Source organism: Labrus mixtus, chromosome 15 (genome assembly GCF_963584025.1).
Source record: "Labrus mixtus chromosome 15, fLabMix1.1, whole genome shotgun sequence".
Classification (NCBI taxonomy): domain Eukaryota; kingdom Metazoa; phylum Chordata; class Actinopteri; order Labriformes; family Labridae; genus Labrus; species Labrus mixtus.
Window position 1 is genome coordinate 18,058,269 of NC_083626.1, and position 18,453 is coordinate 18,076,721.

Sequence of the window (18,453 nt, forward strand, 5' to 3'; positions counted from 1 at the left end):
CCCCGGAAGGCTGAGAAGTGTGATACTTTGTCTTACTTTTTAATAGAATATATAGAGTATATATCTGTGGTAGGAGAAATAAGACTTATATGACGCTTTCTTGCCAATGCCTTGTACATTTTGCACAGCCTTTTGTTTATATGTAAATACCAGAATCTAAAAAAAAAACGTTTTTAATTGCTATTTTACAATCGATTGAGAAAATGATCCTCATTAAAAACAAAAGACAAACAAACATGTGGCTTGTCTTCATTGGTTGTTGCAGGTCTGGACTTTCAGGACTTCTCGTTTACATTGAAGCTCAGGATTTTTTAGAAAGCACACAAGAACTGGAACTCTTTTCTTCTGAACCCTTATGATCTCTCTGACGTGTCAGGGTTATTTCTGAAGATAAACAGTCTACTTATAGAAAGTAGTGGATGGACTGTTTAAAAAAGCTAAACTGAGATACATGTGACAATGATCATTTAGATTGGATGCAAAATGATTTCATCCAACATCAGCCAACCACAGTTATAATATTTAAGTGGATGAATGACGTATATGTAATTATCTTGCACGCACGATATATTTGATTTCACTTTTTAGGACTTCAGGGGCTCCGTAGGTATCTCTCATCTATGTCGATGTCTAAACCTTTGTCTTGGTTGTTCTTGGCACAGGCACACTTCTAAGTCTTCTCCAATATGTTTTCAAGCTTGAACATTCTAGCTTTTTCCCACCAAAGTATGGGCCAAGCTTTTCAAATACGACGTCGTACAGGAAAGTAAATTAACCTAGACAAGGAAGTATGTCAGCACAGTTCATGTGGTGGTTAGCACTCTACCTTTACAGCCTGCTGGTCCAGGACTCTAACCCTGGCCAGAACCTTCCTGTGCAGGGTGCTTTTGTGGTCTGGATTCCTCCCACTGCAGCACAAGCCATGCTTTTAAATGAACAAAATGTACTGGAAAGAAGATCATCTTCAAAGAAGTTGAGTTGCTAATTCAAGTCTGGTTGATGATAGTGATGTCATCCACTTTTTAACGCTTATTATAATGATCCTGTGTTTTTTTACCCTTTGTATAAATACAAGCTGTCACATTGGTTTTATATTTATAGTGGAGACTTTGAACCAGTAAACTTTACTGCAGTTTATTACTCAATGTTTGAACTCTCACATAAACTTATTTAATATACACTGTACCTGTCAGTCCCTGCTAGACTCGCTGAGGCATGAATCCACATTACGCAGGGACACTCTTCTTACCTTGTCTTCCTAGCATTGAGAGACACAGCCGTAGAATATTTCACTATGAATTGTTTATTTCTGTCAGAATGTGTGGCTTCAGAGAAGCCCGCCTCAGAGACTAGAATGCTGATACAGAAGCTCAGTCTTTCATACATTTGTTTCATATCTTTATCACTTTGAGGTAGAAATGTAGGGTTGTGACAAACTTGAGCGGAACATGAATGTTGTTTGAATGTTGTTCAATGTTTGAAGGGTCATACTTTACATGTGCAAAAAAAAAAATGACAAGGTATATTAACATAGTATAAAATGTTAAACATAAGATACTAAATCCACAAAGCTGGAAAAATCTCATCTGATCTGCAGTTTAGGAGCTGCTCAGGGTAAATACTTAAAGCCACAACAGTTAAATTAAAATAAAATTTTTCATACATCATTTAAAATGCACTTAAGAAACGTCATGCACTGAAATGCACTACAAAAAGATAACAATGCTCCTTATAAGGGCAGACAGCAACAAGTATATAAAATGCTTAAAAACAACATGCACTCATTTTGATGAAATTACATGTACGAAGGCCATTTCATGACAGCGCCTTAAACAGTCTGTTTGGGCTGCAAACCCAAATAACACACACACCATTATTTCACAAGACACACTCCTTGCTTACTTCTTTACATCCCCCATCATTCATGTTGGTGTGGATGCTCATTTTAAACCATTCCACTAGTGGGTAGGCCGATACACATCAGTGTATGACTTCAGTCTTCAAGACATCAGTGCACCTGAGACCAGCTCCCATCATTTGTCTTTTTTTTTTTATATCAGGGAAACCTGCCCGAAAGTACTTTAAGTACACTTTGTATGTAACAAACACATTTGTTCACAACAAAATATAAATGATGAACACACAAACAGAAAGGTTTTAGTCAGCATGAACATAAAGGAATGTCAGATAAGCTGATCGATGTGCACTTAGCAAATAGCAAATACAAACACAAGTACAAAAACAGTAGCAGAGCTACACTCTAGTAACATTTTGAAAGAAAAACTTTTGAGATTACCTTATTCCTTAAAGGAAATAACTGATATTGATAACACATACAAAACAAAGGTTAAGCAGACAGTTATGACAACAATGGGACAAAAGGAAGTAACATATAATGATTGTCATACGGGGGAAAGTGATGAGGTGATTGCACTGGTGATTAGCAACTTAATGGCTATAATATCGATATATAAGAGTACCTTCACATCATAACACTCCAAGACTTAAAGATGTTTTGATGTTTCAAAAAAGGAAAAGGGTTAGCGTATTTTTTGGGTTACTTTGGCAGATATGACGTTGTGAATGTGAGTTAGAAGTTCAACTTAAAGACAGAATGACATCAGAGGCCTGTACTACGCAGAAAGTGCTTTTGTTATTCGGCTATACCAACCATAACAAAAGGAGGTCATGCTTAGAGGTAACACAAAGCTGGTTATTAATATGACAAGTCAACCCAGAGTTTCTATGAGCGAGTTCACATGTAAGGGGCAGGGTTACCAGCATGAACCAATCACAAACATGGTCAAGTCTACCGTCAACCGATAGCAATATGTTACATACTTATGAACGACGACAGAAATATGAACGACTTAGAGAGACTTAAAGGCTTATAATATCTCTCCATCATAAGTGTGTCACTATATTTTATAACCTGTTATAAGTCTCTGTTGTTATCAGTGAAGCACAATGTAAATCTTTCATGGATATCTTCAAATTAAATTGTCCAGGAAACAACAAATGGATCTCTTATCCCCAATATGACCTACAGCCTCGGTGTTTAGCACAAGTTACCGTGGCCATCTCCTCCCCAGTCAGAAGTGAGCGACCTTCGTAGTGCCCAGATTTGACCCTGAAGTGACCCCGCTGACCTCGAAGTACAGGCCTCTGAAGTTTGTCATGTTCTCATGAGCTAAGAACGGGCTTGGTGGTAGCTCAAAGCTTTGCCAATGTGACTCCATATTCAAATGGAAAGGGTTCGATAATTCAGGTTTAAATTAAGTTGTTGTATAAAATGACAGTTGTCATTCAAACCATGATTGTATTTTTATTCAAACTGAAGAACTGTAGCTCATTCGCTTTTATCTTCTAGGAAGTTCAGTCATCAGTCCTGTTCAGTTTGACAACATAAAAACAAGAAAATAATGCCAAGCAGTCTTCAATTCTTTGTAGTATGACGTTCAGAAGAGCATCAAGTGGTCTCTGTAACAGCCTCAATTGTCAACACCAAATCACTATCATTGTAATACCACTTTATACTGATGCACTCAAAATGTTCCCAAATACCAATACTAGAACATCCTTAACAGTTTAAAACACTTAAGAGTTAGTACTTTACTTTATCAGATTCTGCTTTTTAAAAAGATGCAGTTATACTTTCACTTTTTAAGATTTCTATTAGGTTTTTATTATCATTAAAATGTATCTGATATCTGAAATAAACTTAAGATCATTTATGAATGTGGTCGACATGAGAGCATGATAAGGCTTTGTAAGTGCTTTAAAAACATCAAGGGGATGAGTACAGATGCAGCTGCAGAGGATTCCTGTTTTGAATTCAGCTCAGAGTTACCCAGTTTAGGCCCAAAACACAAGATGACTGAACTGCCTGAGCATCAGAAAACATTCCAAGTGTCATACTGGATTTCAAATACCAGAATATTTTTTTCATGTAGGGATTCCTGAATGACTATGCACCATGTATTGTAGGAAAACAAGGGGTCCCCTGCAGGTATTTGGACCTGGGTTCAACAGTTAACCCTATGAGAGACATACAGCGTACCTGAAGTGGAGACTCACTCATTTGAAAGTTCTGGGTGCTGGAGTGTCGAAGTGATTGGCTGTCATTCTGAAGGGTCAGAGTCCTGGCTGTTATACTCAGCCGTCTCCATCTTGAGGATGTAGGGAATGATGCTGTCAATAGACACGTTACCGATCAAGCCAGTGAAGAAGAGCTCCTCTGTGATGCTCGAGTTCATGAGGCGAAGTGCTGGGAGACGAGTCAGAATACGAGTCAATCTGGGAAAATAAACAAATAACTATTAATGCAAAGAAATCTTGAGCTTGAAAGGCTCCAATGCTTGGAAATTATATAACTCACAAGAATGTTTATCGAGAAAGAAAGTCTGTGAAAGAGGTTAAAACTTCTGGCCACTAAGTTTTGGTGTCAGAGAGATGCTGTTCATTCAATTCAGTGATACACCTGAGGGTTGTTACCTACAGATGAACATCAGGCTTTAGGTTTAACATTTTTTTTTTTATGTCACATCAGCTCCTTGGTCCACATATGATTGCGACCCCCCTCCCCTCCCCCTCATTGGCCCGGTGGAGAGTGTGATAGCCTGTTTAGCCCTGACATGTTTGGTCTCAGTAAAATGACAATCTCCCTTTAACACATCAGAGTTTTTTGTGACTAAGAAAAGCTCTGACGTATCATGTGATGCATCCCAGTGCGCATTGTAGACTATCAATAGCATAATTAAATAAAGAAGAATGAAACAAGGTACAACAATAAGAGTTTGAATGCTGTTTCAAAGGTTATTTAAACTGTCTGGGGATTGTATTGAAAATGGCATAAATTTCTAGTGTTCAAACTTTTAAATGACAAATGTTTCTTTGAAACAAAACATAAATGTAATCCTGTTATTGGGGTGAAATTTCAAGTGATATATATTTCATGTTTGGCAGTATGGTGTTCAGGTGTTGAAGCAGTAAAGAGAATTATTTAATTTGATTTGTTTATGTCATGTCTTTATTTTAGAGTAGTATTGATAAGAGTATCTATAAGAGTATCTTTAAGTATCGGTATCGATACCATTCTTTACTGGTACATGTACTGGATTGAAGCTGGCTTTGAATCATCCACACTGGAGGTGTGAGTGCACCTGTAGGTGTCTTCTGGATAGGTTTTCTGCACATAGTCCTGCAGCTCCATCAAAGCTTTCTCCTGGAACTTCTCAATCTGCCCGCTGCCGTCCACACCTGGATGATCTGACAAGACAGACACAATCCCAAACCCCAAACCAGGTCATGTATTGCCCCCTTCAGGTGGGCTGATTTAATATTTACTGACTGATACAAGTAATTATGTCTGTTATGAACTTGAGTAGGACTCACCAGGGCTGAACAATACAATAGCTTTCAGGTAGGCATATTCGTAGCTGTCCGTGTCCAACCTCGACATGCTGTTACAGAACTCCTGGAACTTCCAAATATGCTCCATCACCTGCTTCACCCTTTCCCCCGAAAGCTTGTCTGCGAGGGATGACAAAGCCTAGTTTGATATATCGAGGATGGACCAAGTCCGGAAATTGGTCTGGTAGCTGGAGAGGTGCTTCCTGAGCACTGCCGAGGTGCCCTTGAGCAAGGCACTAGCTCAAGGGCACCCCCCCCCCCCCCCCCCCCCCACACAAGCGTGGGCAGCCCCCTCACTCTGAGACCTCTCCATTAGTGCATGTCCATAGGATCCTGTTTGTGCATGTGTGTGTATTTCAGTTCATGTTTGTGTAGCATGTTTACTAGACAGAGTGTAAAAACGAATTACAATAAAGTATAAATTCTTCTTAAATCCAATCTGTGGCATCTGTCTTCATTTATGACACAGACTTATGAACAATGGTGTGGCCACTTTGCAGCTCAACAGTCTCATACTGGGCTGCGTGACAATAATGGTAAAACACAGTGTTTCTCTTTTTTATGTCAATTTAATACATAAGAGTTAATCAAAATCTAATTTAAAAAAGTTAAAAAAAACATGTATCTATTGCTTGACACATGAATGAAGAAAGAGCCCCTTGCACACATGCACCAAACTCCAGGAAATGTCTCCACATTTTTGGGGTGAGCTGCTTTTGTGAACCCAAACAGCCATTTTTCTCACCCGAGCTTTTTCCAAAATGTTCCTACCAGCCCTCGAGTAAAATTTCCACGTGAAGTTGGAGTGAGTCGATGTGTTAAGCAGCAGGAAATTATTATGATGACATGTATACCCTGTGACCAGCAAACGACCTGTGCAATCTTTGTGCACTAAGAGACGCTGCGTTATGTTTTTTGCTGGCCCGTATGTTCTTCTTTTCTCTTTCAGTTATACTGTGAACACGTCCAATTACACCATGCAATGATATAAAGGTAGACACTGTCATGACATCGTCAGACTCAGTGGTTCATACACTGATTTCTAGAATTTTTCAGGAGGTCATTAGTGAAAACACTGAGGGTAAACGATCTTCAGTCCTGCTTAGGTGTACTCTGTTATGGAAACAACTGAAGTTTGTATGTGTGTGCCCTACTGAGGAGTGATGACGAGCTCTGTTGTCCATACCGTCCTGGATGCTGCTCTGAAGGTGGTTGATGATGGCAGTGAGGATAGTTGACAGGTTCATCACATGAGCGCACTGAGCCAGACCCAGAGTGAACAGCTCATTCCAGCAGGCTCGCACCAAACAAGTGTGTGCCTCCAGACTGACAAAGAGAAAATACAAAGAGAAGTGTGAGCACATGGATATGCGTGTTTACTGTGTGAAAGTAGGAGCTTTCATTGTTTCCTAAAGCCCTCCATGATGTTGACTATCTGAAGTTGTGGTCTGATCAGTTTTGGTTTCATCAGTCATTTGCTGATGTTTTGTCTCTTTGCGTGTGTCTTTTTTCAAGTTGACATGACTTCTTGTATCAAATGCATCCTCACCCAAGAGCTGAGAAGGCAGGGATCGATCGTGCCCAGTGCATGGAGAGAAAGAGAAGTCTGGACGCCGACTCACAGATGTAATGTACATTCAAATACTCGGGCAAAGGGCTTGGCATGGTCAGCTAGAAAAGAGAGGACAGGGCAAATTATCAATAAATAAATACATAAAAAATTTGCTAAATGACAACCACGGAATGAAGGTTAAAAAAGCACCAACAGGTCAAATCAACAGTTTCAGTATGTTTGACATTTTTTTAGCATTTAATGAGCAACCAAAACTTCGAGGGTGTAAGGTAAATATACATAAGTGTTATATGTACAGCTCGTAATACAATGTAGCCACATGAATAAAGGCTTTAAAGAGTTTCAGTCATTTGAAATCAGTGTGGTCTTTGAATTCTTTTACAAATCTCACATGTTTGTTGACCACCAAGTCAAAGCTTATTACTGAAACATGTATCTATTATTTTGGATATATGGATTATGGACATTAGCTGTTTGACTAAAATTAAATGAAAACCTTAAACTACCTTAAAACCAACATGGCTATCTGTGAGCAGTGGTCCTTCAACCTCAATGATGGGGGTCTCCTGGTCTCGGCCAATCAGCTGAATGGTTGTTCCACCCACACAATGTGACTTATCTGCCAGTCTCTGTCCGGAACCCATTTCAGTTGGGCTGAAAACTTTGGCCAGGGTGTCGAAGGCACTGTGGAAACAAAAACAAAATGTATTTCTTATTTACAACTCCTTTAAAAAAAATGTTTTTTTAATCCTCCATGACTAAAAACTGACGTGGGCTCTGTGCTTTTTTCTGACCCTGATAGGGCCTCTGTCTAAATTCTATTCCCAGTACAGTGTTTACTTCTTGTTGCGATTATGAAAAAGTTATAATTTATTACTTGGCCAAACGCCTGTTTCACTGGTTTTGCTAGGATGTTTGTGACAAATTTCGAGAGATTTTATTCCATGGCCAGAAACAACGATCTTTAGAGGCTGAAAAATAGGCTTATCTAGAGTGCTGAAAGGGAGAGGTGCTATATATATATATATATATATATATATATATATACATATATATATATATATATATATACATACATATATATATATATATATATATATATATATAATATGGTGCCAAAACTAACAAAGAAACGATGGGATCTCATCGCTGTTAGAGTGAGTAATGTGATGTTGCTGAAACCTCTCACAAACACACTTCCCTCCACTCTGAGCTCTGCAGACTGACCGTGTTATCTCGCTGGCAGACTGCTCCTCCTGTTGGCTGTCCGAGGTATCACTGTTGTTTAGATTCTCTTTCAGTGAGTCACTCAGGTTTGCCAATGATGTCACCACATTGGCCAGTGTCCCCAAGTCCCCTTGACCAGACTCCATCTGAAAACAAGTGAAACAATGCACAATGACTTCCCATTAAATGTGCCACTGTTGAAACTAAATCATCAGTATTAAACTGAGGAAAAGCACAATATTGTGTCGCCAGTAGCAGAAAGAATCGCCGAAATCTCAAAATACATTCAATGAATGGATACAGATTAAAAGACTTTATAAAGGTTTTTTGGGTACTCAGTTGGTGGCCCCAAAGTTATTTATAATAATTACAAATTCATTGCCTGATTGTTGTCAGGATTGGGGATATGAGTGTCCAGTTCATAGAGAATTATAGGAATAGTCATGAACAAAATTGACCCGGGGTTATGTGAGTGTGAGAGTCGAAAGATCATACTACTACTCCTCCTACAGGTCGTATAAGGAAACCTAACAGGCAGATGTAATATATGCACTGTAACCGCATGAACAGCTGTACCTTTGAGTCAGCTGCCAGCAGCAGAGTTCCATCACTCTGGATGATCGGCTGCTGGATATTAACCAGCATCCCCTGGTCCAGCAGGCTGGATCTGCACATGACACAAAGCATAATAAAAAAAACAGTCGTATTACAGCAACCACGCCTTAGGTTTGTCTGCAGATCTGATTCCCACTGACCTGGAGCCGTCTGTCTCTGTATCTGAGATAAAGGTTGGCGTGGCAATAAGTGGACTGTTTAGATCTTTGCGAATGTAGATCTTTTGGGTGGAGGCAGCACAGTTGGCATGCTTCTCTCTGGGCAATACATCGATGGGCTTTCTCTCACTCTGGACAGCTGAAAGTTAACAGCAATCACATAAAGTGTGTTTATTTAAAAAAAAAATGCTGAGGATGAATTGTTATTATGATAAAAGAGATACAAAACAGCTTGCTAGGAGAAATGTAGACACATCAGTGATGACATGACGCTTTGTCCTTTTGTTTTGAGCGATTACAATTATTGGAATTATTAAGGAAATGCATCCAAGGAGCTGAAGTACTCCATCAAAGGGCTTGTGCAGTGTTCAATGTGTTCATTTTCACATTATGAAACCTTTCTTTCACCACTGTTTCACAGATTCAGAGCTCAAACGACATCTCAAACCCATAAGTGATAAGAGGGGCCTGACATCTCCCTACATCCCTCAACTATGTGCAAAAGAATTATTACTTTATATGGAAGGAAATCATTTAAAACATATTAGAAATAAATATTTTATATACTTTCAAGACTACCAGCAGATACACTGACATGATACTTGATCTGAGTGGCACTGTTGATGCAAACTCACACTCAGTCTTCATCCCCATATTAAGGCATTTCCTCAACCGGCAGAACTGGCAGCGATTGCGGTGGTGTTTGTTGATGACACAGTCTTGTTTACTGCGGCAGCTGTACGTCAGGTTCTTCCTCACGCTCCGCTTGAAGAAGCCTTTACATCCCTCACAACTGACCGCTCCGTAGTGACGACCTAAACACCAAGTGAACATGTAATACAGACATCAGTGGACACCAGTCCTGTCAGATAGATATAGCCCTCTGTATCAGGCTCTACTCAAGTGTAAAAAAGAGCGTTCAGTAAGGGGAAAACATTGGTATCAGTACATCTCTGATAAATTAAGTGTTGGTACCTGAGGCCTTGTCCCCACACACCAGACAGTACTCCACTGGCTGTGCTCGCCCCAAGTCCCCTGTCTGCCCAAACAACCTCTCCATTGACACTGGGTCTGTTACAATCTGAAAATCAAAGTCAAACACAGGCCATATATCTTGTATTTCACATGAACACAACGTCAATATCATATAATTTCACCAAGACATTGCCAATGCCGTCCCAGAGGGTGACATGATGGGGGGATTGTACCTGTATCCTTCCAGGCAGCAGGCTGTCTGCAGCAGTGAAGATGAGCTGCTTAGCATTTTGGCTGTCTGATGAGGTCAGGATAACCTTGCTTGCCCCTGAACTGTCAGCCGTAGTCAGAATGAATTGTTGTTTCTGAGCACTAGGGGGCTTGATTGATGTCACTATCTGGATCTTCTGACCTGTCTGCTGGTCGGTTACAATCTGTGAAGAGATGGAGGATGGATACAGGACAAAGAAGGAGGTGTATACGCATCAATGGGGTCAAGTAAAAAAATGTTTTTAAAAAAGTAAGCGACGCTGATCTTAGGAGATCCAAGTCACATATTGTGACATCAATTTATTCAAGAAAACTTTCATAAGACAGGAAGAAGTGTCCCATTCTCTAAAGAAAGCTAAAGTTGAGAGTACAGCAATTACCTGTATTCGCTGTGGTGTTGTGGTAGGTTCAGTGGAGATGACCTGAAAGCGCTGTGGCGACTCACTCATCATCGAGTCTGAAGGAGAGCATGACCCCTAGAACCAGAAACACATTTTGACGGGATGAAACACATACATAAAAATAAACAAGTCCTTGAAAAGCGAGACTATCACAACACAACACGTGTAAGTCTGTCCCTTTGTCTACAAGAGGTCTGTAGCTGTGGTGACAATATAAAACTATCATCTGCTAACCACACGGCCAAAGATAGAAGCACTACAGTATTTTTTTTATGTAAAATCTATTTAGGCTAAAGTAGTAGAACTTAGTACATCATGGAAGTCATTCTCTGCACACTCACCTCTCCCTCGTGCTCAGAGCCCAATTTCTGCTGCGAGAGCAGATTCAGGTTCATGGTCCTGATGATGTAAGGACATTAGTGAGGTCTGTTTGGAAAGATGCCACATTCATTAATTAACCACCAACATGAAAGATGTCAGAGAACAACATGATGCATATGCAGCCTGGGATGGTTTTATCATCATAATGTAGTACTGAGTCATCATTGGAGATGTACTATGACAAAAATGGAAGTATAGGTTTTGATAAAAGTTATGAAGGTTTATCTTTTTAATGAGTTTTTTGTTTATTTCAGTAAACTTGCAGTGAAGTCATTGTCCACAGCATTATAGGTTTTTTCTCCTCTTGTTTTGATGCACTGTTAATAATAATATGTCTCAGGCTTTGACACAAAAAAAATCTCACTCAGGAGGAAAAAAAATGTAAAAAAGCATATACAATTATTTAATGCTTACTAACATTAATATTAATTATTTATAACCTAATGTGTCAAAATATAACCTGTTTGGTGCTCCGTATCTTGCCTGGCATTAACACCAGTAGTGGATTTGCTTCTAGGTCACACCTGGTGTGATATTCTTCCTGTTCAGCAATCATGAGAAAATGTGTTGTGTGACAACTCAAGCCTCAGCATGACTACGGTGATGCCACCACTAACCATGACCTCAGGGTGTGACCTCGATTTTCAATTTCTAACACTAGAGACTGCACCTCACTCCCACATGAAACTATGTCACCACCTTTTTACCTTTATTTCAACTGTCTTTCTTTACACGCAAGAAAATGATCCCACAATGCAGAAATTATTTTCTTCAGTAAAAACATGACAGGTTGTGATCCATGCACAGTTTGTTAAAAAAACAAAAAAACACACACATACACACACACACATTAAAACATCTGAGAAACACTATCATATTTCTATCCATGGATCACTGATAAGTACTTTTTAAATATAATATATAAATATTCTACTACCGATATGTAATGATACTGGTACATAGAAAACTCCCTTAAAGAGCCTATGGGCTTTTGGAAACCTGTAATGCTGTATATCGATTCCTTGTCGACTACAATGCATTTGGGCATCTTCCTTTGCAGAATAAAGTGACAGCATCCCCTTAAATCAAAACACATGTAAACATGTTATGAACACTGCACACAGACCAAAGGGAGAAGCCTCTGATTAACCATTGGTCTAACACAGTGTCCATCATTACATCCTTCCTTAAACGCATCACAACACAGAACAAAATGGAGAACCTGGCAGTCAGCCAATAAATCTACAGACAAATCCTTATGATAAATATATTTTAAAAAATCATAGTTCACATAGTACAGTGCGCGTTATGTTCAGGTAGTGTGTTAAATATAAAAAAAACACAGCTTTAAACTGTCATGTTAATTTCAACCCCATGGCTGTCACCGGGATGGCAAAGGTAAAAGGGTCGAGTTCATCTGCAGCCACTTAAAGTTAGCTTTCCTTTATTAGCTATTTAAGATATCTTAGTACAAGTTAAGTCTGCTGCAAGAGACGACTGCACCCGCGTCACTCATCTGGATGGTTATAATAGGATGCAGGGATTGGTTAAAGTTGACAGCAGTGTCATAAATTAACAATTGGTTCAAGTGTCTGTGAGGCATATCAGCGCAGCATTTCACGTTTTCTTCCCCGATCCCGGGTTGCCAGAGTCGGGCAGGCAGGAAGCTCCGCATCGGCTGGCTAACGAGCTAGCTGTGGGATTAGCTGCGCTGTTTTATCATCCGGTATCTCTTGCACAGCTTTCTGCGGTTTTCATCCCGGGCTATGAGACTTACCTCCAATCAACACTGCTCACAGATTTGGCGCTCTCGTCCTTTTTTATAAAAATGTTTGTTTTGGTTTTCTTCTGTTAAAGGTCATAGTTCGTGACCCCCACCACCAGCGCGTCGGTGATGGTTGCAGTTTTTTTTTTTCTTCTTCCCCCTCCTTCCTCTCGCGCGCACACACACACACCAACCCGCGCGCCTCCGGTAACCCTCCACCGCGAGCCAGACAGTACTGACGTCATCATGTCTGACTGTCTATAGATGCTACTGTCAAGCTATTTCTATTTGTAATAAAATTATTAAAAGAACAAAAGACAAGCTCAATGAACAGATACATATTGTGTCACTTCTAAGTGAAACAATGGAATATAAGATGCTAACTTATTCTGTGAATTGTACAGGCCTACCCAAGTCACTTTAATCACTTGTCACTTTATCTTGTCATTCTCTGCAAATACTGTCTCAATTCTCAATTCCCCCCAGTTAACTTCATCATTCATTTTGTACTGTATATACCCCCTGTTTTTATTTTTATTTTTTATTTTTATTTTTATTTGTATTTGTATTTATTTTTATTTGTATTTTTATTTGTATTTTTATTTATCTTATCTATTCTGTTCAATGTGTATTTTTGAACTTTCTTGTCTGTGCTGTTGCAACGCCCGAATTTCCCCTCTGGGGATCAATAAAGTATTATCCTATCCTATCCTAAACATTTAAAATGTTTTGTTTTTTTTAGTTAAGGAAATATATAAAAGTCTTGACACTAAGAGTAGACACTGAAGCTTTTAATTTCTGCTTCTTTTTTTTTTTTTACATTCAACACATAGTCTATATCTACCTTTGTTATTTTGCTAAGTCTTTAAAATCATCCTCATTTACATTAAAAATACATTATATTTAAGGAATGGAACTTCTTTTGACTCCATACTGCATATTGTGAGTTTGTAGCCTGCTAAAAAAATAAACTAAAAAAAACATCAATAGCCTTGCCTACAAATTTCACCTCATTGTATATCATCAAACAAGTAGTAAACATGTTACATCATGGCTCCTCGTTCTGTTATCTTAGTGTGGTTACACCGGAAGATAAATGTTGAAAATTATGCTGTTCACTTTGACTACAGCCTGCTCAGAGCATCAGGGAAACCTCACCATCAAATTTAAATAAATGCCTCAGTCAAGCCATAATAACTCCCTTACTGATCAGAAATAACTCCCTTATAATAATCAGCTTTGAAATACAATATAATCATCAACTAGTTTGAATCTATGACTCTTTTCAGTTGATTTAATTAAAGACATTGATCCGTGAAAAAGTAATATTTCTTTGTCAACAACAGGAAGTGTTACTGCCATGACAGCAGTGTATTTGCATTGATACCCGCAACGTGGTTTTACAAAACGTCTGTGTGGAAGCATTATTTGCAAATTCATAACAAATGAATGTATCTGCCTTTATCAAGAAATCAATTAGGAAAATGCCAATTAAAAATCATTTGTTGAACTCAGGTTGACAGTTCATTTAAGAGTTGAGGCTTCCCTGCAGTCAGTCATCATGTGGAAAATATCTTAACCAAAAAAGCTGGGTGAGAATAACAAGGGAATGTTGGCCACTGTGGTTTATAACACATTCAGAAAGATATCATTTGTTGGCGTCGTCTGTGCTTTACCCTGCAGTAGAATAGTGAAGAATCAGCTCATATTTGCATGAACCATTTGACTACATTTACATGAGTTCTTCTCCCACGACAAGGCTTTCATTTCAAACACAAGCTAAAGTTCAGTAACTCAGTACCTTTGAGTGAACTCTAGGTGTCGCCCTGCACCAGCAGCACACGACTGGGCTTGCAGGAGAACACTACACGCACGGCTAAGCTTCAAATCCCTTCAAATCATCCTGATTTGAAAAGAAAATCTGATATGATCTCGCTTTTCCTTATCGCTTTCTCAATCTGATATCGGATACTACGATTGTCGGCTACAATAGGCCATATAAGTTGATTATACATCTGCTTTAGATATCCTATCCATTTCGCCATTCTATGGCTATGTTACAGCTATTTTGGAATCTTATAGTCTATTAATAAACATAAACATATCAAACAGGCCTCTTTTTTTTCTTCAGTCAAAGGTTATTTAGCCTGAATCAAAATTTGGTTTATCATTTTTGAAGTCTTGATAGGTAGGCCTAATGATAAAACACAGCGATGTGTTACGTTTTGATAAATAGCCCATTCAAATAATAAACTATAGGCCTAAAAGAGAAAAAAAAACACTCTTTAAAAGGACAACATTTGTCGATTTATAGCTACCTATTAGGCCTAGGCTACATTGAAGAAAAAAAATGTAGATTTTGTTTTAGCCTGTGTAGCAGCTGGTATGTCCACAGGACAGTCGTACGCAGCCTGGTGACCGGAAAACAAAGCGGTTCTTCCGAGGCAGCCTGCATCACATCAGCAGAGCAGAGCGCATTGTGCCACACGAAAGTGAAAATCATTGAAGAGCAGCTCTTTATTACAGTAACGAGCGGCTCCGGGCTGCAGCCAGATCGATCGTCTTATTTGCGCAGCTGCATATCCTACTTTTGTTAAAGAGGACAGGGCTGCAGCATCAACACAAGAGCAGGAGAGACGCACTTTTACCGCATCCTCACCGAAACTGGCACTCTCCTCCGTCTGCAGCAGAGTGTTATTTAACATCGGAGCGGAGGAGCAACGAGGAGATCAAGAGAGGAGGAAGCGCAATGACGGTACAGTGATTTTTTTTTTTTTTTTTTTTGTCGTGAGGACTTGGGGAAAAGAACCGGGGAGAAACGTGAGAGTTGAAGAAGCTGCATCGGTGTCCGGAGCTGCGCAGTGGTAGCGGGGCTTGGTCATGGTCGGTCGGGGACTTTGGGTATGTAAGCCCCGGTTAGGAAAGCGAGGGAGCAGGCTTGGCGTTCTGCCAATTTTTTGTGCTGCGACAGCGATCCTATCCCTTCTGGCTCTGCTCTTTTTGGACTTCATCGAGTCATGGGTCACCTCCATGAGCATGAACAGGGTGTTGGAGCCGCACGCCGGCATCATTCCGCCGCAGAGTGTCCCCCCTGCAAGACCCGAGGAGTTCCTGCTCATGCCAAGTCCGCTGGTGTGCCAGAGAGCCAAGCCTTACCTCATCACCATGGTTACCTCGGCTCCTGCCAATCAGAGGGCTCGCCAAGCCATCCGGGACACCTGGGGAGGGGAGGTGGAGGTAAGGGGCCTGCGGGTCATGACCCTGTTCATGGTGGGTGTGGCGGCAGACCCTGGACTTTCCAAGCTTCTGATAGAGGAAGCCAGAGAGAAAGGAGACCTGATTCAGGGTCGTTTTGTGGACACTTACTCTAATCTTACCCTGAAGACCTTGTCCATGTTGGGATGGGCCCGCCGGTTCTGCCCTCAGGCTCACTTCATGGCCAAAGTGGACGATGACGTACTGTTTAATCCCAGTGCCCTTTTGCACTACCTCAACAAGAGCCGTAACCCCTATGAGCAAGGAGACTTGTACCTGGGCAGGGTTCATCTTCATGTGGCTCCGGACCGGGATCCAGACAGCAAGCACTACCTCCCTGCAGGGGCCTACCCCCCCTCTGTCTTTCCTGATTATTGCAGTGGTACAGCCTATGTCCTGTCCCGTGCTGCATTGCTCAAAATCTCCCTAGCAGCATCAGCATCACCTTTATCCACCCCTCTGCCCCCTGAGGATGTGTTTGTGGGTCTGTGTGCCCGGGCAGCTGGGGTCCTGCCCTCGCACTGTCCCCTCTTCTCCGGAGGCCCTGCTGTGCCATACGGGCGCTGCTGCTATAAGGCCATGGTCTCCATCCACCACATCGCACCCAGGGAGATGCTGCACTACTGGGCTGATGTCCATTTATCACAGCCCTGCTCCTGGCTGACTCTGCGCGCTTCTCTGGGAATGTGCAAAGTCCGGGCGATGATTGGGACAGTTCTGGGGCTGGAGGGGGGGTCATGAAGGTTAATTTTCGAAGAAAAGCAGGACTGATTGGGGCTGTGCCTCGCTTTAATACTGTGAACAGCACAAGTGCTCTGCTTTGAACCTATGTGTACTAGAAAAATGTCACCTTATTTTTATAGCTTTCATTTTTTTTTACACTTTAATGTATTCAAATGGCTTGGGTTTTTTTTTGCATAAAAGGGTATGATCATCTGGCAGTTATGAAGACCTCTCACAGTAGTCCTGGACTGTTAGAGCATCTGTCATCTCTACATTTACATATGGTGTAGTAGAACAAACCACCGTGGCATGCCGATAGTAGAAATGTTCTGACACCATTACTTCCTTCCCAATGCTGACTATATATTACAGAGTATTATTTAAAAGCTGCCTGTATATGTAATGCTCTGAAGCAACACTATGCTTCCCCTCCAAACGGAAATATTGCATACTGCATAGCTGCAGGCTATAACTAGAGGGATTTCTTTTTTCAGAATTAGATACTACACAATTGCAGATATTTGGCTAACTCCGACTCGTGTCACACACCACATCGTTGTCGTCTTCTGGTGTCACATAATAAATTCTCTCATCAGCTAATAATAATAATAATAATAATAATTACACCAAGTATTTCTATTAACATACTAAGTACTAAATGTTAATGCTGCTATCTTGATATATGCTACATCTGTTCTGTCACTTAGCAGGTACCGAAAATGTAGATGTTAAGACGCTTCAATGCATGATGTTCCAAACACAAGATATCAAACCACAGGATTGTCATACCTTGCAGTGAGAAAAGTAATATGTATAAGTTTAAAAGTTTGTAATGTTCCAAACAGAAAAAAAACAATTCCCTCAGTACAGGATATATCCAATTTAGGAATCATAACATACACTCAAGGAAAAATGACATGATAATTTGTGTAGCGTGCCATTTATTTGATGGTTGATATTTGAGACGTATTCCAGTTCTGAAAACCGTTTCCGGAGACAGTTTGGTTCCTTTGTCTTTGCAGGTTCAGTTATTCTACAGTGTGGATATTTCCCACCTGTTCTAGTGAGACGAAACATTAAGCAGAGAAGGCTGGCACCGGTGTGCAGGTGTGTCTTAACTAGGATTGGTCTGAAAGTATTTTCTAATAGGGAATAGGGGAAAAAAAATTAAAAAAGTGTTCAGCCTCGGTGTGTGTGTTGCCCCACCCTAATCGTAATAGAAAACATAGTGTCATAGTATTAACACTCAGGAAGTATGTGAATAGATAACAAATAAAACACTCTCTATCTTACAGCAAAGTGCCTTTTTTTCTTCTCCTGTTTCAGCACTCAACATCCGTCACATTAGGTTCCCCTTTTCCTGTAATAAAGGAAGCTACCGGCTAACTGTAAAATGTTTCACCAACACAGGCGAACAAATGTGAGCTATACACCACATCGTACAGTAAGTCAATAGATTAGTATGTCAAGAGCCTTAAGTCATCCAATCATTCTTAAATCATTAACTAAGTATGGCTTAGTGTGTGCTCAACCCTCAAGGCCATCTGATAGAGAGGTGGAGCACTTACAGCCTTAGTCATCCTGAACAAAAGACAAGCTTGATTACTTCCTTCACTAACCTCTATTTAACTCCAGCCTAATTTGTGTGGGACAAGGCTGAAAGTAAATGACCTGAACATGAACACAGCCCTAAATAAA

General features: G+C 40.2%; 2 protein-coding genes across 4 annotated transcripts; one reads left to right on the forward strand and one right to left on the reverse strand.

The window, feature by feature from the left end:
• Positions 1 to 1,284: 1,284 nt before the first annotated feature.
• Positions 1,285 to 12,927, reverse strand: nr2c2 (nuclear receptor subfamily 2, group C, member 2). Of its 3 annotated transcripts, none has more exons than XM_061056974.1 (15): positions 12,790 to 12,927; positions 10,973 to 11,057; positions 10,611 to 10,706; positions 10,194 to 10,394; positions 9,961 to 10,066; positions 9,621 to 9,800; positions 8,968 to 9,124; positions 8,789 to 8,879; positions 8,213 to 8,358; positions 7,492 to 7,669; positions 6,962 to 7,083; positions 6,599 to 6,738; positions 5,395 to 5,532; positions 5,163 to 5,268; positions 1,285 to 4,296 (listed from the first exon to the last, which is right to left on the reverse strand). In XM_061056974.1, exons 2-15 carry the CDS (start codon positions 11,024 to 11,026, stop codon positions 4,122 to 4,124), a joined length of 1,890 nt encoding a protein of 629 aa, XP_060912957.1. In that variant the 5' UTR covers positions 11,027 to 11,057; positions 12,790 to 12,927; the 3' UTR covers positions 1,285 to 4,121. The 3 variants fall into 3 exon arrangements, 2 of the variants coding, with proteins under 2 accessions (XP_060912957.1, XP_060912958.1); XM_061056975.1 differs by having other exon boundaries at positions 4,175 to 4,296; positions 5,146 to 5,268; XR_009675908.1 differs by lacking the exon at positions 1,285 to 4,296 and having other exon boundaries at positions 6,567 to 6,738.
• Positions 12,928 to 15,144: 2,217 nt separating this feature from the next.
• On the forward strand, positions 15,145 to 18,054 carry b3galt4 (UDP-Gal:betaGlcNAc beta 1,3-galactosyltransferase, polypeptide 4). The gene has a single exon (XM_061056978.1). It carries the CDS (start codon positions 15,658 to 15,660, stop codon positions 16,771 to 16,773), a length of 1,116 nt encoding a protein of 371 aa, XP_060912961.1. The 5' UTR covers positions 15,145 to 15,657; the 3' UTR covers positions 16,774 to 18,054.
• Positions 18,055 to 18,453: the final 399 nt, after the last annotated feature.